The following is a 21,005-nucleotide window of genomic DNA, read 5'->3' as shown; positions in this document are numbered from 1 at the left end:
GAGTTGCAGCTTTATGAATCCATCCAGTTGATCCCAAGACTAAACAACCAAGAGCCCTTTTAGTGAGTAGATACATAAAACCAGTCATGTGGTAGCATAACACCTGAATTCGCCATACATTAAAATGGTGTTTTACCAAAATTTGTCCTACGCTGCCCACGTATGTTTAAATTTTATAGTAAAAGTGTTCCTTGCATTTGAATACAACAGAAGAAATGCAGCTCCCGTATAAAACGGATAATGTAACTTCAAATATACAGCACAAGTCATTTTATGGCTATGGCCTCTCTAGGGCCCAGTGGTCGTCAAATAAGAAAAGTCTATTAAAGTTCAATAATGAAGTACTTTCAAAATGTGCCTGGATCAACTCATTCATCTCTCATGAACACTCTTTTTTTCAACATCAGAAAATCACATAAAAATTGTTAGTACATGAAAATATACATTCGACCAACCTGATTCCAAGATTCATGGCTTCAGCAGTCCCAATCATGCTAATGGCTAACAGCATGTTGTTGCAGATCTTTGCAGCCTGAAAAGAAATGTACATATTAAACAGCTTTATTTTCAAGCTGTAACTCCCAGGAAGTTGTTCTTCACCTGCCCCACAGGTTTCTTTCTAGAAGTATGAGTGTGTAACTGGTGATACTCTCTCGTGGGGAAAGGAACATGGTGCTCCATGCCTCCTCCTGAGCCTGCCAGGCTACCTGGGAGCAGAATGGGGAGTCTCGGTGCCTGAGCTCTTCCTGTGGACTCAGTCTATTAGGGAATACTGACCTATGTGGCATGACTGCTCTTTTCCCCCAGTTTCATTGAGATATAGTCAACCTACAGCACTGTAAAATTTTAGACTGTACATCACAATGATGTGACATACACATATCATGCAATAATTACCATACAATCCATCATTTCATATAGATACAAGAAAATATATATATATTTTTTCCTTGTGATGAGAATTCTTAGGATTTACTCTCTTAACAACTTTCATATACACACTTTGGCAGTGTTAGCTCCAGTCATCCTGTCGTATGTAACATCCGTAGCATGCCTACTCTTTATGGAATGGCACTTACATTCTAATTCGGGCAATGGAGTAACACACTGAAGACAAAGGCAACAAGCAAACAACAATAATTAAGTGGAAAACTGTATGGCTGTAAGGCAGAGACAGTGGGAATTCAGAGAAACAAGATCACTGAGGGCAGGAGCAGAGAGGAAGTAGAACCTGAAACCATCTCTGGGAAGGCCAGGCAGGAATTGAAATAGGCAAGAGGGAGAAAGGAAGAGAGCGTAGGAAAAGGAAACTATGTAAGAGGGATTAAATGTATCAGAGCATGGGAGAACAGTAAGAAAGCTGACTCATGTGCATATGTTTTTAAGGAATGGCAAGGTATTTGATAGCGAAGATAGCAGGAGCTATGAAAGCTGGGGTGGAGGGTTACAATTTGACTGGGCGGGAACCAGGCATCTATTCCAAGTTTCAAAATGGGGAAGCCTATGATGATATAAACATCTTGATGGAGTTGATTCTGGTTACAGTGTTGGCAGAGTGGTAAACCTGGCATCCAGGCTTTCTGAGAAGTACATAAGGTGTGAGACAATGGGAGAAAGATTGGTCAAGTAATGTGAGGAATGGACAGACCGTCAACAAGGAGGGACACTGAAGCAAAAATCCATAGAACTTGGAGACTGGACAAAAGAATGGAGACAATAAGTATATCTGAGACATATCAAAGTTTTGAAGAAGATAAAGAGGGTGACTGCGACTAGGACCAAGCATTAAGAGGAGGGAAGACTAAGAGTCTGTGTGTTGGTGGGAGGGGGACAACTAGGTTGACTTCTGAGTTCAGTGCTGCCATTCACCTCTTTCTGATTAGAGAATTCATATATTTCTAAATGAAAATTCTTTGCTTTACTTTAAAAAAAATTTTTTTTAGCGTTTATTCAGTTTTGAGAGATAGAGAAAGACAAGAGCGTGAGTGGAGGAGGATCAAAGAGAGAGGGAGACACAGAATCTGAAGCAGGCTCCAGGCTCTGAGCTGTCAGCACAGAGCCTGACGTGGGGCTCAAACTCACGAACTGAGAGATTATGACCTGAGCCAAAGTCAGACGCTTAACTGACTTGAGCCACTTGAGCCAATTGTCAGCCACCTGACAATTACTTGCTTTTCAAGAAAAAGATAAAAGTGTACAGAGAACTTCTTCCTGACTGTATTACAAACAAAGCTGCAGCACATAATCCGATGGAGGGTAACAGCAGTGCAGACACCGCGGGTACTTCCTACGGAAGCAATTTTAAGGCTGATTTCAGTGGCCACTAGGAGGATATATCAGAATGGGAATGATGGAATTTCCAGTATCTTTTTAAATAAGTTAATTGGCTGATGTCTGCTTCATTCCAACAGGAATGATGGAAAATGAATTTATTCCCAATTTATTTAAGAAAATCTGAGCAAACAAAGAAACAATAGATTGAACAGTGTAGGGAGGAATCATAGTGTGGTCAGAAAAGACAAATGAACCTTAGCCAATTTTATATCATCAGGTCGGGGTCATTAATGTGAAAATGTTACCTGCCCGGTCCCAACAGCTCCACAATACAGCACGTTGGAGCCCATGCACCCCAGCAACTCCTGGGCAGCAGAAAATTCATCTTCGACTCCTCCCACCATAAATGTGAGGTTCCCAGATCGAGCGGCTCCCACACCTGAATAGTTTGGGGGTAAAAGGTCAGAATAAAAGGATACATTTCTTCAAGTGTTTAGGGAGACAGTAAAATTAGAGAAAAGTCCCCAAACAACTGAAAACATCTTGCCTTCAAACTGTATTTATGTTGGGCATGTAGAAAATGCCCTAAATCTCTCCTAGAAGAGATTTTTTTTTTTTAAGTAAGCTCTACATACAACGGGGGCTTTAACTCAGGACCCTGAGATCAAGAGTTGCGTGCCCTACCGACCGAGCTAGCCCCTCTCCTGGAATATTTGAAAAATCAAGTATTGTGGAGTTTTATAGTAACCCAAAGGGACATACAGATTCAAACTCTTATTCTCAATTCATCTCAAATATCCGGCATAATCATGGCAAGAGACATGGGAATTTGAAATGTGCAGTTTATTATTCATATGCATCTTTTACTCTAAGAAACCTATTCAAGCAATAGAAAGTATCTGAAGAAGGTAACTTGTGCCCTGACCAGCTCAAGAATAGCCGGAGGTGGGGGGGTCTGCTATTCTGGGGGTTTGGGGGTCTCTGGCCCATTTGCTTGCTCTCCACATGTAGATGAGATCTACAAAGAGGAAGACCTGGCTCTTTCTCCCACAAACAAGTAGGCATTTCAGATAGTAAGAGTCTTCTTTTAAGCTAAAAAAGTTGCTTATTTAGACTGATTATTCTGATGTGCACTTTCCAATATTGTTTGATTTTTCTTTCCCTTCCTGCTATACAGCATTTGGGCAATTCATTCCTCGTGATACGAGCAGGAAGAAATGAGCTTTGGCTTGGCTACTCCTTCACAGCTCTTTAGAAAGGTCTGATGCAGGGTCATTGATTGAAATGAATGGTTAGCCCACAAAACATGCCCTAGACTTGTCTTTAAAATGGAGGGGAAGCTTCATTCATCTAACTTTTTATTAACTATAAAAAAAAAAAAACCAAGAGTATTATTGCTGCTTTTAGTATTAAAGAAATTTTAATTCATAATTTTCAAGTTAGGTTTTGTTGATCAAAACCAGGAAAGTGTATGGAGGAGCTAGCACAGTTTTTGCCTTTACACTTTACCTTACAGGACAGCTGGGAGTGAAGAAACCATCATTATCTATTTCTCAAACCTGGCCAGTAGCATAGATAACTGCAAATAATGGCTTACTTTTTAATTTAATTTAGTCAATGAAATACAGTTTTTATATATATAAACCCCATGAGGAGATCCCTATTTCATTGAAATTGTGAATATTTTGCTATTGCCAAATCAAGTAGCCTTTCTATTGCAGTTTATGTGATTTTAACTAATTATTAGAAGCAAAAGAGGTCAGCATTATGTTAACCAAATAATTGTCATAGAGGAAGTACCCACATATTATGAAAGCCTCAGCTACTCACACGTAAGGTTAAATTACATTATTTCACATTTTCAGACACACTTCAGAAATGATTATGTACAAAAATGCAATTATAACAAATGCTTTTAATTAGACAGTCTGTGTCTTTTGAACACTCTGATAATGCTGAAGTTTAAGTGACTGTCACTTTGTTAGTTTCTAATTTACCTCACTAAGATGGTAGGTCATTACTCTTTTACAATTATTTTGCTCCATTTCTATTGCCATTTTTATTCGAACCACATAACCATCTTTACTCCTAATCCTGTTGATCTGACCTAGGAAAATTAAGTAGACGATTTGAGGCAAAGCTTACAAACAAATCCAGCACTATCCATCATAGGTCAATAGCTTTATATCTAGATTACAGATTGCTAAGTAGTTTCAGAGAGTCATTTATTAAAGGAAAATTAATGCTGACAATGGTTCTCAGCTGGTTAATCTTTTGACAGGTGTACTTTCTCACTTGTTCAAACACATATTTCAAAAAAAAGAAGTAAGTTACTTAAGCACCAGAGGATCGCACAAAAAAAGAATAATTCATCTTTTAATTCAGATGTCTGTGGTATTTCTACTCTCCTCTGAATGTGGTAGCATAATTATTAGGACTTTTGCATAACCTACGTGCCAATGTAAGGGTATGACTAACCTGGGTAATTCTAAAGCTTTGGTATTCCTTGGGGCCAAACCCTGTCTTTCCATACATATTCCCTTACGTGTGTGACACTATGAAGCCCTGTCCCATGGCGAAGGCAAAATTAAGACCTAAGTAATCCTAAAAGAAATGTAACCATTTTAAGCTTAGGAAATAATATCTAGGAAGGCGGAACTCGGGGCGCCTGGGTGGCTCAATCGGTTAAGCCTCTGACTTCAGCTCAGGTCAGATCTCATATTCATGGGTTTGAGCCCCGCATTGGGCTCTGTGCTGACAGCTAGCTCAGAGCCTGGAGCCTGTCTTCGGGTTCTGTGTCTCCTTCTCTCTCTGCCCCTTCCCCTCTCATGCTCTGTCTCTCCCTGTATCAAAAATAAATAAAGCATTAAAAAAATTTTAAAAAAATAGGAAGGCGGAACTCTAAAGTATGTAAGACATCCTACAGATTTCAGAAGACATTGTACAGATTTTGACGGCTATCAATAATAAACAAAAAACTTATTATAGTGCCGTGCCGTTTTCATTCAAATCTACTTCCCCAACGCACACTCGGGCAGTTGCTAGAATCCTGGGAGAGGGATTTATTGTGACCTTACATTTTAGTAATTGTATATGCAAAATCGAAATATATCCTGTGCTTAATTCTATTACAGCATTTACAACACCTTATTCCAATGTTTGATTTTCTGACCTGAGTCCTCCATTACACTACAGGCTCCTACAAGATCAGGACTAAGGTCTTGTTTCTGTCAGCATTCCCATTATCTGCCACAGTGCATGATACATTCAATAGATGGTTGTTTGAGAAATAAATTCACACAAATTCACAGAAAGAGTCATTCAAAAGTTCATAGAAAGAGGAAAAATCTGGACATGTAATATCTGGTTTAGGGGATGTACCATTTGCTGGCTGTGTGATTCTCAGTGTATAAAAGGGGAAAAGCATTAATAACTTCTTCATAGAATGGCTGTGAATATATGAACGCATATATGCTGTAAAACAGGACATGCTATTTAAATGTCAGGCCTTACTACTTTATGCTTCGGGTTTGTGTAGTGGGAGTTTTATCTTTACCTACATAAGGCCTCGAGTCCTCTCCTATCTGCTTACCTTAGTCACTGTCTTCTCTGGGAGAATTTTAGCCTCTCTGGCTAAACACCAGTGGGTTTGGACTACATTTAGAACAATGGAAGGAGGCTGGCCCAGGTGAGGAAGTACTAAAGTGGTCCATGGGCCGTGATGTTAAAATTATAGTGCGGATCTCTATGAAACCTTTTAGTGGCAGCAGAGTATGTGGGAAGGTGACAGGAATGCTGCATTTGTTTTACTCATTCAACAGAATTAACTGAGAACCTGTTAAGAATCAGGTCCTGTGGTAGGTCCTAGAGTTACCTATGAGTAACATGTGACCCTGCTCCTAAGAATGTACGTGCTTGTGACGCACCCACTTCTCTCCTCACCCGTCACTGCCTCCCTAGACTGAGCCATCACCATCCCTCACCTGGATTACTGCACCAGCCTCCTGCTTGCTCTCCCTTCAGCCCTTGCCTCCATTGTCTATCTCCCATAAAGCAGCCAGAGGGAACCATTTTTTAATGTTTATTTATTTTGAGAAAGAAAAACAGTTTGTGTGCATGCAAATGGGGAAGGGGCAGAGAGAAAAAGAGGGAAAGAGAGAGAATCCCAAGCAGGTTCCATGCTGTCAGTACACAGCCCGATGCGGAGCTCAGTCTCACGAACTGTGAGATCATGTCCTAAACCAAAATCCACAGGTGGACGCTTAACAGACTGAGCCACCCAAGTGCGCCCAGAGGGAACCTTCTAACACATAAATCTAGTTCATGTTTCTTTCCCACTCTCAAGCCTCCTAATGCTTCCCGTCACTCCCAGGATAAAATTCAAAGTCCGACAAAGCCCTACAAAGCCTTCTATGACGCAGCCCTTGGCTACCTCTCCCATCTCATCTCCTACCATTCTCTTCATCACTCAGTGCTTTCCCACCATCCTGGACTCCTACTGTTTCTGAAACAAGTGAAATACATTCCCATCTCAAAGCCATGCACTTGCGCTTTGCCTAAAATGCTCTTCCCCTAGATATTCATGACTTGTTTCCTTCACTGCATTCGAAATTTACCTCTTCCGAGAGGCCTTCCCTGAGCACTTGATCTGACAATCCAAAATCTACCCCACCATTCTTTTGCCCCTTCTCTTCTTTAATTTTATTCACACTACTTATTACCACCTATTTATTTGAATTCTTCTCTTTATCTGATTTTGGTCTGTATTCCCCACATGAACAATCGGCTCATGAGGACAGTAGTTCTGCTGGCTTATTCACCCCATATGCATGGTGTCTGCCTCATCAGATGCTCAGGAAATACAGCATTTGTTCAAAAAGGAGGAGTGGGGGAGGCAACGGCGGAGGGAAGAGCAAGGAACACATGAGTGCAGTGCTGGGTGATAACTGCTCTCCCAGAGACACAGAAACGCCTAAGGACTGCAGACAACGCATCTGCCAGTCTAGTAAGTTATTTACTAAATGCTCCTCACTCTAAGTTGTTTCATCTCGAAAGTGAGATGATGGGATAAAATTTCACTGAATTGCTTTTAAGCTTTTGAAATTGCATGATTTGAACTTTTCAAGTTCACAATATATCGACCTTCCCACCACATTTATCATATTAATACATAAAACCAAGGCATGTTTCATTTTATATGATATATGAACAGCTCCGAATTAGAGAAAAGAATTAGAAAATGAATTTTCTCGTGGAACTACATTAATTAAATCTAACAAGCTTACATACTTGTGGTTGTCCTTAATGCTTTTATCTAACACTTTTCCTGTGATGATGCCCCTAGGGCTTCTCTCCCATGACCCCAAAATCAGAAAAACTCATTTGTACAAATGGAAAAGCAAAGGCCCAAACCATTCAAAATAGGTGCCCGGACCACCCTGTTTTTAAAGGGACAGGCATCTTCTACTTCTCTTTGAATCTGCTTCAATTCAATCAATGTTAGAATGGAGACAGACTTTAAATCTAATCAAAGCCTCAAAGTCAGCCTCTCTCTTTTTCTCTCTCTCAAAAGTATCACAGGAAGTCTCCATTATCTAAACTATCTTCCTTCTTCCTTTCCTCCCCCTCCACTTAAGGTGGACATAAAACATTTGACTACCGGAGATCCATTTGTCTGTGGTCCTTAACCCTGGGGAATAAGAAGAAACAGTCCTTGTCCTCAAGGAGTTTGAACCTAGTGTTTGTGGTGGTGGAAATGAGTGCATACATGTATATGGAGACGGGAGGAGAGAGAAGGCAAAGAGACAATTATAAATAGTAAAAGACAGATGTATACTCCAGGAGAGGTCTGCATACAGACACGTGGAGGTGCAAAGAAGAAAAATATCGTCAGCAATGATCTGTTCAGTGCCTTTAACAATTTGCTCGATCCCTTATGCTTAGGAGAATATTTGAAATACAACTATTCCAGAAGGCCCAAAATATAAGGTCACAGTAGGTATAAAACACAGTCTTTTCCCTCAAAAGGTCTAAAATATAATTAGGGAAAAGAGACATATACTCAGAAGTAAATGCCAAAAGGTAGCATCATATACCTAGTGTCATGGATGAGGACAATCACCACCAAATCCTGATTCCCTCTTTCCTTCCATTTTTTGAGCTCCATCATTGAAAGAATAATGAGTTCTCAGAAAGAGAAAGGGTGAAAAAGGAAACAAATGATTCTCAAACAGTAACGGTCTTGCTATCAACTGTGAGTAGGCTTTGAAAGCTTTGAAAAGAATACAGGTATTCTGAATCTGTTTGCAAATCGTGTTCGGAGCAGTTTAAAACACGAACGGAGCAAATAATTTTGTATGGTTTATATGTAGACACTGAATTCTGCCTACTATCTAAATGCATACACATAAAAGCCTATCTCTCCTCACAACAAATGTGAGTTTGCTTATTAGAAGAAAACAATTAGAAAACTGAGAATCAGAATTAAGAACAAATATAAAAATGAAACCGTAAGATTTCACAATGAATTTCAAGTATGGGTCTGAGTATCTTTGAGGTCTTGGCAAACACCACTTGGGAGAGGAGTAAAGGAGGCTCAAGGAAAAATTCTTCCTTGCATCGAGTTACATGTTTTTAGAGAATTCTCATTTGGAACTTCAATTGGGAAACAGTAATGAAATAGCATGATGTTCATCACAGTTTCACAATAAAAGCAGTAGTAACCTTTTCTAGATAATTCTTGTTTTATATCTCTTTCTAAACTTAGCCTATCCGCAACAGAGCTTAATATTAACAATAATCACCTCCGTCTAAGATTTATATTTATCTGTGTCCCAAAGTTTGGCAGTTTTGTTATGAGAACCAAAACAGGCTTAAGTCTCAAATTATGCATCGACTCAAACATGACCAGCAGATGAAGGCATGATTCACTATCACTCTGCATTTCTATATGACACCTCTCTGTTGTTTTCTAGTAGGTAAAAGTTATTCTTGCTGAAATACTTGCATGTTCATGTTCACCAAAAAGAACTACAAAATTCAATGTATCTGCCCTTTCATCTTAAGTCATAGGGAGAAATGAGCTTTCTCTTCTTTGTCCTTAAATGGTTTCTGAGTTTTTAAATTTTACTTTTCTTGTCAATGGACTCTAACCACTTCTCTGGTTTTCTATCTACTCCCTGCAACAAAACCACCACGCTATGCATACTGAACTATTAACAGTAGCTGGAATGTGCAATTTTTTCTTTCATGCACCCATGTCTTTCCCAAGCAACTCCCTTGTATGAAATTCTCTTGCCTTCCTTTGCCTGGCTAACTGCTGTTTATCTTTCAAGTCTCAACTCATGTGAATTCTAAGAAGCAACGCATGACCATAATCCCCTTTCTCTATCTTTGTAACATTTCTAGTGATATTTGTAATGAAGCACGTACACTACTCTAATCAATGATGCTTCTGGTATGTCCTGTAAGGATTCTTATGGGCAAGAGCTGTTTGAATCTTAGCACCCGGCATATATCATATGTGTGATAAATGTTCATTGTCTGTTTAGGAGGTAGGCAGAGAAGAAATTGATGACTACTACAATAACCAAGAATACTAATTAAGATAAGTAAGACAATGTTTTCTAGCTTATCAAAGAAGCCCAACTTTGGAGTCGGCTTGTGCTCCGTATGTGGTAATGGTACGTTCACTTACTGCCGCACAAACATGCAGAGGCACACGTGCACATGTACAGAGACATGATGAAGAAGACACAAAAAATGAAGAACATGTATTCTGAGTTAAGAGACCTGGAGCGAGGTCATAATTCAAGGCTGCCCCACTTGGACAAGTGAAAACACCTCTCAATCTTTGTTCCTCCATCTGAGAATGGTGATAAAACTACCTGCCAAACTAACTTTGCAGCTCAAATGGAAGAATACTTTGGAAAGGTATTTTACGTGGTTATCACACATACGCTATAAACAATTTTAAGTATAACAACAAGTAAATCTACTCAGCTTGAATACCTCAAGGTCTTTGGCTTAAGAGCAGCAAAGAAGTGAAATTTGGGATTTAGCCTCACTGAGAAACTGAACCAAGGGTTATGACAGAAAATCCATTACTCAAGTGCTGATAACTTAGAATAACCATTTACGCGTCACAAATAAGGAGATCATTTTCAATTCTAGGACTATCAAAGAGAGGCCTTCAAGTCCAGAGAGGGAAGAAATCTAAAAAGTACAATCAAATTATATTCGTGTACGATACTGTAAAAATCCGGCCTCCAAAGCACTCTCCTTGATATACAGCAAAATGTAGTAAATCACTTAATTTACTCAAAAGAACTTAAATGTTTTAACCAGTCTGCCATCAAAAGAGATCACGAAGAGGACCAATGGGACTTGGGCTGCAATGTGAGCCGTCTTTAAAATGCAATTGTTCTAATCATTTTCTACAGATGCAACCTCACAAGGGGCTGCTGTCACAGGGACCATTTACGACTTGTTATGGTGTCTCTATTGTTTACCAGCTACATTCGCTGAAAAAGGCGACAGCTGGGACAGAAAGCTGCTACTCAAGGAACAATATAATCCCGTGAAAGTAATCAACAAATTTAAGGGTGTTAATTAACTTTACACTTTATCATGTTCAATTAGTTGTCCTTTCTCGAAAAGATTGCCGTGTACAATCAGTTTAGAGCGTGCCATGTTTGATTTGTAAGTGATCACTGTTTCTGTTTCAGAGTCCGTGTCAGATGTTCTCTTGGGTTTTGGTGACACAGATGAATGGCTCTGCACATGTTAGGGGGTGATCTGGTTTAACAGAAGCCAGCATAACATAACCCCTTGTTAACACTATTTCTGGCATCAGCCATGCTGGAAACAGAAAAGCAAAAACACTCTCAAAGCTATGCTAGAGTCAGACAAATAAAGTTTCGTTAGTGTTTCCTGAAATAAACATGGACACAAACACAGGGGAGAAATAAACAATTTTTCATCATTATTTTTCGAAGTAAGACTTGTCTTTCAGGGGCATGTTTGGGATCATTTCCTCCCAGCAAGACCTCGAAGTTCTGCTGTATTATGCACAAAGCGCCACCGTACCCTCGTGCTTTACATAATGCAGATAGCCTTTTCCGTGGCAGGTGAACAAATGCTACGGATGTGTTGTTAAGTACTGGCTGGTGTTAAATTCTAGAATGTGGCTTTTAAATCCTGAAGCTATATTTTATAAGTGTGGGAAATCTGCAGTAAAGCATATTAATCTAGGAATACAAGGTGCCTTTTCTCTTACTTTTAATGCACCTGTCCCTACTTGCTAACAGGACACGGAAAAGCTCATGATGGAGTGACAATTTATTCAGTATCGTATTGTAATGAAAGTCACTGAAGTTTCTCCACATTGACAGAGCTTTGCACCAAAATATTTCAGAAGTCACCGATGAGGTGAACAAAACGCAAAACTGAGGTGTGGCAGCAGCTGTCTACCTTTAAAAAAATAAAGCAAGGGGCACGTATCTAGCTCCTAAAAACAAAAAACAAAAACAAAACATTCACATAGCGTTTTGAAACATGTTCATAAATCTATACCTTGTTCTTCGAAGACTCTGTTTCCTGCATAATATGAACGAAACGCGTATAAATGAACTACAGCTGGTTAGCTAGTTCTAGCACGCAAAAGGACAAAGCTGAACTTCTTCAAGATAGAAAAGTTGTTAACTCTGAAAGCTAATGATGTCCTAAGTTAAATATTAAAGAAGGAAATTATAGGCTATATCTGAAACAGCTGAAACCACAATACACAGCAGCAGAAAACATTAGTTTTCTGCAGAAGATCTGCAGGGAGAAGGGAAGCGGTCGATAGATCCTTAAATTGGAAGCAATAGCCGTTCTTCTATCCCAAGTTGGCAGCTGCTACATTTGCAGGCCTGGTTCATTATTTACCCATAATGACCATCAAGCTGCAGTCAAAGTCAGATCACAACAACTGTCAGCAGCTCTTTTAATTAGCCTTGTTTGAATTCAGATAAATATCACAATAGACCTGCTTATGCTGAAAGAGCAACAGAACGTTCCGCACGGAGCGGGGCTAGTTGGAGAAGGACCAGTGAGTGCAGGATGGAAGCCATCACACAGAAACAGGAGGGTTTTTAAAGGGTGGGGTAAGACAGAACAAAACGTTTGCTTTCATTTTGAAAATCACTGTAAAAACCAGCTCCCTGACAGTCACCCCAGATGAGGATGGTGCGCAGTGTTGGAGTGCAGTGAAACTCTGGGCTTCTGAAAGCTCAACGTCTGGAGTCCAAGGAGGAGGTTAACTTAATGCCTTTGGAGAATGTGATTTTAAAAACTCCATTTTGTAGACGTGTACCTTTCAGCTTTAAAAATGGTTTCTAAAAGCTAAGTAAAAAAATCTTTCATTACATAGCTTGCAACTTTAAGGTCCTTCTGTTTTGCCTTCTTTAGGAGTTGCATAATTTGCAACATTTTTCTGTGACAGGAATCTATTTTCTATACACCCCTTGCATTCAGCATTAACAATCACAAAGTAAACCAAGGCCAACAACCAAATTCTGAGTAGTTCAACGGCTGCCATATTCCACACCACTACTCTGGGGTTGTCCAGCCTACTTGAGAAGAAAAGCAAGCGCCGAGATCAGCTGCCCTCTATTCACAGAAGACTGGCTGTTCACATAGACTACGTTGTGTTACAGCTTTGGGGTGGGTAAAAAGAAGTGATGGCTGACAGAGAACGGAGGGTAGAGAGTAAGAAAGAGTAAGATGACAACCTCACGGCACATGGATTAAACTGAGGACAGCAAGAAACTAAAGAGAAGCTAAAAATCTCCACGTCGCTGACAAGGAATTATCATCTTCGGGAACTGCTCGGGAGTCCCTGTGAGATTCTGGACTCCTGATTTTGGAGTGGGCAGAGTTGAAGAAGTGGCACTTCTAAATGTAAGCTGGACTTAGTCCACTCTCGTTTCTTCGAAGCCCTCAGCTGTTACATATGTTTGTGCAACCATTTCTGATGTTGCACAACATAACATTAAGGAAGAACAACTAACCAGATTTGCATGAGGATCAAGGACATGCTGCTGTTCACCCGGTTTGGACCTCACTATTTCCTTATTGAGGAAAGAAACGCTCCCATAGGAAGTAATAAAAGAATCACCATATTTGTGGTTGACTTCAAATACTAAAACCTGTGTAATAAAACTTCTACAAAGTGTTGTGAGACTAAATATGTGATAAAGGCAACTGCTGAATGTTGACAATATACGTAGGGACGGGAGAACCCTTCATCTGGCTTCATAAGAATGAATCATAGAAAAAAGGAGTATTTCTTGACCCCTCCTTGTTTTTAAATAAAACTAAGCCATGTGCATCACCCTATCATAGATGACAGCCTTCCCTCCTTACCCTGTAATACATCCTATCTCCTGTCTATATGAACAGCCAATAGTTGTAGCTTGGTCAGTGTGTCAAGTACAAAGACAACAGTCAACTTGTCATTCCAAGCCTAGACTCCAGCTCAATATATATGAATCAGAATTTATTCTGTAGGAATCCCAAAGGAAACCTCATACCCATTATGAAGGCTACTCTAAAGCAAAACTGATCATATAACAAGTATTGGCGAGAATGTAAGAAATCAGAATGCTTGAGCACTGCTGCTGAGAATATAAAATGATGCAGCTTCTATGGAAAACAGTATGGTAGTTTCTCAAAAAATAAAAATAAAAATAGAATCACCATATGATCTAGCAACTCCATTTCTGGGTATATATCCCAAAGAACTAAAAGCAGGGTCTTGAAGAGATATTTATATACCAATTTTCATATCTGCATTATTCACAATAGCCAAAAGGTAAAAACAACTCAAATATTCATCAATGGATGAATGGATAAAGAAAATGTGGTAAATGCATAGAATGGAATATTATTCAGCCTTAAAAAGGAAATTCTAACACATGCTAAACATGGATGAACCTTGAGGACATGCTAAGTGACATAAACCAGTCACAAAATTACAAATACTGCATGATTCCACTTATATGAGATACCCAGATGGCCAAATTCACATAAAGACAGAAAGTTGGAGCTCCTGGATGGCTCAGTTGGTTGAGCATCTGACTCTTGATTTCAGCTTAGGTCATGATCCCAAGGTTAAGCCTTGCACTGGACTCTACATGGAGCATGAAGTCTGCTTAGGACTCTCTCTCTCTCTCTCTCTCCCCTCTGCCTATCTCCCCCGCTCATGTGCTCTCCCTTTAAGATGAAATAGAAAAAAAATTTTTATTTAAAATTAGAAGATAAAACAGTGATTCTCAGGCGCTGGGGGAAGAGAGAAATATGGAGTTGCTGTTTAATGAGTACATAATTTTAGTTTTGCAAGATAAAAACAGTTCTGGAGATAGATGGTGGTAATTGTTGCACAAAAATGTGAATGTACTTAATACTACTGAACTGAACTGTATACTAAAAATGGTTAAGATGGTAACTTTTTAAGTGTTGTTTTATTCAAGAGAGAATGTGTGCACATGCATGTGAGTTGGGGAAGGGGTAGAGAGAGAGGGAAAGAATCCCAAACAAGCTCTGTGTTATCGGCAGAGCCCAATGTGGGGCGCAAACTCACAAACCATGAGATTGTGACCTGAGTCACCCAGGCGCCCTTAATCACAATGATTTTTATGAACCCTTAATGTTGTTACCTGGAAAAATCCTATAATCCTATAGTCCTATAATCTCCATTTTAAAAATTACAGTTAATGGGGCACCTGGTTGGCTCAGTTGGTTAGGTGTCCGACTTTGGCTCATGTCATGATCTCATGATTCTTGAGTTACAGCCCTGCATCAGGCTCTGTGCTGACAGCTCAGAGCCTGAAGCCTGCTTCAGATTCTGTGTCTCCTTCTCTCTCTGCCCTTCCATGCTCACACTCTGTCTCACTCTGTCTCTCAAAAATAAATGTAAAGGGGCGCCTGGGTGGCTCAGTCGGTTAAGCATCCAGCTTCAGCTCAGGTCAGATTTCACGGTTCGTGGGTTCGAGCCCCGCGTTGGGCTCTGTGCTGACAGCTAGCTCAGAGCCTGGAGCCTGTTTCAGATTCTGTGTCTCCCTCTCTCTCTGACCCTCCCCTGCTCCAGCTGTCTCTCTCTGTCTCTCAAAAATAAATAAAAAGCATTGTAAAAAAATTAAAAATAAATAAATAAATGTAAAAAATTTTTTTTAATAAAATAAACATTAAAAATTTTTTAATAAAAAATAACTGTTAATAGACAATAAGCAAATATATGCAGTTTAGGCATATAGGTAAAACTAAGATCCTCTGATTTCCAATAGTATGCTCACTTCACTAGGCCAGCTTGCTTCCCCAAAGACAGGATGCATACATTCTGCTGAGAGATCATCTAGGAGTTAAGTTGAAAAAAGCAAGAGACTGAACAAAGCACAAGAACTACAATCAAGAACTGGTTAAACCAAAAGCTTAGGCTAAAGAAAGAAGCAAATGATTCTAAACCCATAAGAAATGGTATTTAAACTTAAGCCACAAATATGGTAGTAGGAAGAAAAAACCCAACATGTTATATGCGCCACATATACCCATGCCAACATTCATAAAAATGAGATACCACCTAGGGTCCTGGCATTGGTTGGGGTGAAAGGTGCAGGCGTAAAATGAGAGGATGTAAAGCTAAGTGAAATGGCTCTAAGATTTAAGAGAAGGCAATAATCCCAAAATAATACTTGTGAACAAAGTGAGGGTTGCTGGTCTGCCTAATTATGAAGCCAGATTTAGGCCAATGGGCTAGGGTTATTTAATTTCCTTTTTCCCTACAGGCATGAGAAATGGTGGTGCCTTTGTACAAGCTGTAGAATGTTACAATTCAAGGTAGACCAACTACAAAAAGGCAGCCTCTTGCATAAGCAAATCAGCAAAAGGCTTTGCAGGCAAGTAGGAGGAGGTAAGAAGACCAAGTCTGGCATGTGGAGATCAAGCTGACTTTCCCCCTCAATTCAGGTCTCTTCAGCGAGGCACGGCCTGCACAAGTGAACACAAAGACCTCAGTTCAAGCCTTGGTTCTGACACTAACAGTATTATTCTGTGCAACTCAGTGGCTTGGAGCCTCAAGGCCGTCACCTTTAAACTAAATCTCATCTCCAATTCCACAAATCTGGGAATCGATAAATTTATCTCAGCTAATTCATATACCCATTCAACCTTACTGAACTACAGCACAGGCGCAATGCCAGGCCCTTCAAGGCAGGATGGTACTGAATAGTCTCTAGGCTCAAAAATCATCCAATCTAAAACAAAACAAACAAAAAACACCAATCTAATGAGCTCCACATGTTCAAACAACTTTTATCTTCCCATTCTCTCCTCACGCAGACCCCAAACTTGTTCTTCCTCCTGCGTGTCCTCTCTCGTTTAAGATATTACTTATTTTCCACAAACACTAGAAATCCCACGGTAGCATTTCTCAAGGTCAATTCCTCAGAATATGACTGCCACAAGTTGGTAATGGATATTTACAGTGATGTGGTAGCTGTGTTTTGTTTCCAGCTGATAGGGTTCCCATCCTCCCTCTGTTAACAAATCCTGCCCCTCTGGCCAAAGAGTTGCACCGATGAACAAGGGCATCCCATCCTTAGGGCAACCGTAACTAGTCCACGGGGCCAAGCAAATCCAACAAAATCAAGAGTTCTGCCCTGGGATGCTAAGTTATGTCACTGAGGGCTTACGTGAAGAGCATGTGCAGTAAGACTACAAGGTTGACATGCAAAGCATGGAGGAAACCGTTAGAAAAAGGATAGTGCTTTTAGCAGCAGCAGATGCTCAATTCCTGGTTCCTAAAGTCCTTTCTATTTGAGAGCTTTCCTAGGCATTTCCAATCCCCCACCCAAAAGTCCCTGAAACTGATTAAAGAGTCTGTAGTTAAATACACACCTGGCTAACCGAAGTTAAACAAATATCTAAGAATTTAAGGACTTATTTTAAACGCAAATTTACACCTTGAATATTTCTGAGAAGGAGATAGGAAAATGCACCATTTCTCAAATTTATTTGATCACAAAATTCCTTTTTTCAAGGAACATCTGCAAAATTAGTTATTGCTGGGGCTCTGCTTCAGGAAATGCTACTTTAAGAGTCATTTGAGGGGCTCCTGGGTGCCTCAGTCGGTTACGTGTCCAATGTCAGGTTATGATCTTGTGAGTTTGAGCCCTGCATTGGGCTCTGTGCTGACAGCTCAGAGCCTGGAGCCTGCTTCATTCTCTTACTCTCTCTCTCTCAAAAATAAATAAGCTTAAAAGAAAAAAAAAAGAGTCATTTGACTCCTTCCTACCTTTTTATAGCCAGCTACTAATTTCTGTTGATTCTGATCAGAGATTTCTCTTTGTGTTAATACTTTCTCAGTGGATTATTTTCTTTCCCTTTAGGCATAGCTTTTCTTTTCTTTTTGAAAGATGTTTGGGCATGTCTCATGAAGAGTAGAGACCTGGATTTTTAAATTGCAATCTCATGAAAAGTGAATTTAGGGGCACCTGGGTGGCTCAGTTGGGTTGTGTCTGACTTCGGCTCAGGTCATGATCTCACGGTTCCGGGTTTGAGCCCCATGTCAGGCTCTGTGCTGACAGCTCAGAGCCTGAAGCCTGCTTTGGATTCTGTGTCTCCCTCTCTCTCTGCTCCTCCCACACTATCTCTCTCTCTCTCTCTCTCTCTCAAAAATGAATAAACATTAAAAAAATTTTAAGTGAATTTAATTTGCTTACATTTATTGTGATTAGACATATTTCTAGCACAGTTTTGGTATTTACTTTCATTTTCCCTTGAATTTATTGTGCCTCCTCCTTTGCCTTCTGCTGAATTGATAAGTTTTCTATGTTACTTTTTATTTTCCTGTGGGCTTTGGAAGCTGTAGATCCCTTTTCTATTCTTCTAAATGCAAATCCTTAAAACCTTTAAACATATATAACTAACTATAAATTTTTCCATTAACATCTGAAGTTTTTCATGATTCTATTCTCCTCTCAAACATATGAACCCTAACATGCATTAAGCCAGAGGACACTACTCTACTCCCCCCAACACTGTGAACCTTGTTGTTCAGAGTTTTAATCTTTTTTTAAACACACACAAGAACAGGTGTTTTAAATAGTACTTACAGTTTATAATTTTATTTTAAAACTCATTTTGTGTTCCTGATTATTTCTGATATTCTTTACTTTCCTCCTTAGAATGCATCTTTCTCCTTACTAAAGCATATTGTTTAGTAATTCCTTAGGTATGGTTATTTTGTGACTATTTGTGTAGAACTTCAGTATGTAGGCTCACTGAGAATGGAGGACTTTTTGTGTATTCCCTACCCCCTACCCTAGCCATCTGTGCTCTCTTCTCCCTGTGTATGATTTTATAGTTGTCTCTTCCGGCTTCCCGGGCCTCAGTTTAGGACCAGATCTTACACTGGCTGGGGGGCTGGGTGACTGTTCTTTCTGGATATTAGGGAAATCACAGATCCAGTCAGTCATGGAATCAGCAGATGGCTTGGTTCAGGGCCTGGTCTTAACCACTGTAATGTCTTTCCGTGTCCTAGGTTCAAAGCTTGCTGAAAACTGCAGCCCCGGGCAATGGTCATCGGAGGATTTGAGCCTCACAGTGTGCCAGCTGTGTGCCTGGGGCCAGTCCCCATTACTCACCTGGAGAACTTTTTACCTGGAAACAGAACTCCCAGACACTAGTGGACACAGAGCTTAGCTAGCTGATGGCTTTAGTATCACTCAATGTACTGTATTTCAACTCTGGTTTTGGTCCATGGAAACATGTATCTTATCTGGGAGCACATCTGTGTCCTATTTATTTTCTTATTTATTCTACTGCTGTATTCGATGATCTTCATGTACTTAGAACAGAAAAGGTGCATCGTAACATGAATTTATAGTCTTAACAAAAAACATTTTTCTCCAATTTTTCTTTTCTTTCCATTCCCAGCTATTGGCTCTAGTTGTGGCTCTGCTAGTCTTTCACCTAAAATATTACAATACCTTGGTTGGTCTTCCTCTGCCTGCACACTCTCCCTTGAACCCAAAACTCACCAATGCCATGAGGACTATTCATCTTATCTGTCTCCTTGAAATCTTTCAATATCTCTAACTTACCTCAAGATTAGAAGATTTTCAGCAATGAATGCAAGGTTCTTCTAAGCTTGATCTCAGCTCACCTTTCTTGATTAATTTCTCAGCCCCTGACACCCAACACCTGGCACTCTACCCAGACAAGAAGACCCCTGCTTTTCCCCCACATACAGAAGATGAACTTCATCCTTCTTGCTTTCCTACACTCAAGCTGTCTTTTTCTGGTGTGTTTATCCACATTTACTCCCTACTCCAGCACCCATCTCAGGCTCTGCTGAGCTAGCAAAAACCCACCTATTCTTCAAAAATTCAGCTCAAATGTCATTTCCAACCTCCATCCCACGTTCCGTGCATACTCCATACACATTTTATTCGTATCCCTGTTACTGATCACATCACTCTCTATCAGACATGTTGACCTGTTTGCTTCCCCTAGATCATGTGCTCATTGCATAATAGCCATATAATAAAGTGATAGTAAGAAATTTCCAGCAAGAAGAGAAGGAGAGGAACTCTTATAATGTAGAAAACAATGAATACCATTTTGTTAAAAATTTCTTCTTGATTTGTTACCAAAAATAGAAGGTGCAGAAAACCAGAGAAATCTGTACAACACGATTTATAAAATTCTTTATAAAGAACTTCTACAACTCAACACCAAAAAATCAAATACTCCAATTTAAAAATTGGCAGAGGACCTGAACAGACATTTCCCAAGGATGAACACACACACACACACACACACACACACACACACACACACACACAGAAATATTATGAAGCCATAAAAAGGTTCAAATCTTGCCACTTGGGACAACATGGACGGACCTAAAGATTATGCTAAGTGAAATACATTGACACAGAAAGACCAATACCATATGATTTCATTCATATGTGGAAACTAAAAAACAAATAAATAAACAAAAAGCAGAATGAGATCTATAAAAAGAGAACAGACTGACGATTGCCAATGGAGGGAGTGGTGGTGGGGAGAAATCATACACTATTTTACCCTTTTATGTCTGGCTTATTTCACTTAGCATAACATCCTCAAGGTTCATCCATGTTATAGCATGTATCAAAATTTCATTCCATTTTAAGTCTGAATAACATTTGCATGTATACACATTTTGTTTACCCATCCATCCATCAATGAACACTTGAGTTGTTTCCACTTTCTGGCTACTGTGAAAATTGCTGCTATTAACACTGGCATACAAAGATCTTTTCAAGTACCTTCTTTCAATTATTTCAGGCATATACCCAGAAGTAAAACTGCTAGATCATATGGTACTTCTGTTTTTTGATGACCCACCACACCATTTTCCAAACCATTTTCCATATGAGTACACCATTTTATTTCCCACGAGCAGTGCACAAGTTTTCCCGTTTCTCCATATCTTCACCAATACTTGTTTTCTGTTGTTTTTCTTTTCATAGTAGCCTAGATTCTTTTTGTGTGTGTGTTTATTTCTGAATGAGAGAGAGAGACAGAGGGTTATCAGGGGAAACACAGAACCTGAAGGAGGCTCCAGGATCTGAGCTGTCAGCCCAGAGTCTGACGTGGGGCTTGAACACACAAGCCGAGCTGTGATACCATGACCCAAGCCAAAG

The 21,005-nt window shown here is 39.8% G+C and overlaps 1 protein-coding gene across 3 annotated transcripts in view; it reads right to left on the bottom strand.

Annotated features, from left to right (window-relative positions):
- The window catches only part of HIBADH (3-hydroxyisobutyrate dehydrogenase), a 105,741-nt gene that overhangs the window by 12,790 nt on the left and 71,946 nt on the right, over positions 1–21,005 (bottom strand). For all 3 annotated transcript variants that reach the window (XM_029925869.1, XM_029925857.1, XM_029925864.1), the window contains exons 5-6: positions 2,580–2,713; positions 456–532 (exon numbers count right to left, since the gene is read on the bottom strand). In XM_029925869.1, the coding sequence (XP_029781729.1) occupies positions 456–532; positions 2,580–2,713 (211 nt within the window). The remainder of the gene's footprint in view (positions 1–455; positions 533–2,579; positions 2,714–21,005) is intronic.

The sequence above is a fragment of the Suricata suricatta genome, chromosome 2 (genome assembly GCF_006229205.1).
Source record: "Suricata suricatta isolate VVHF042 chromosome 2, meerkat_22Aug2017_6uvM2_HiC, whole genome shotgun sequence".
Classification (NCBI taxonomy): Eukaryota; Metazoa; Chordata; class Mammalia; order Carnivora; family Herpestidae; genus Suricata; species Suricata suricatta.
This window is presented reverse-complemented; position numbering and strand designations above follow the sequence as displayed.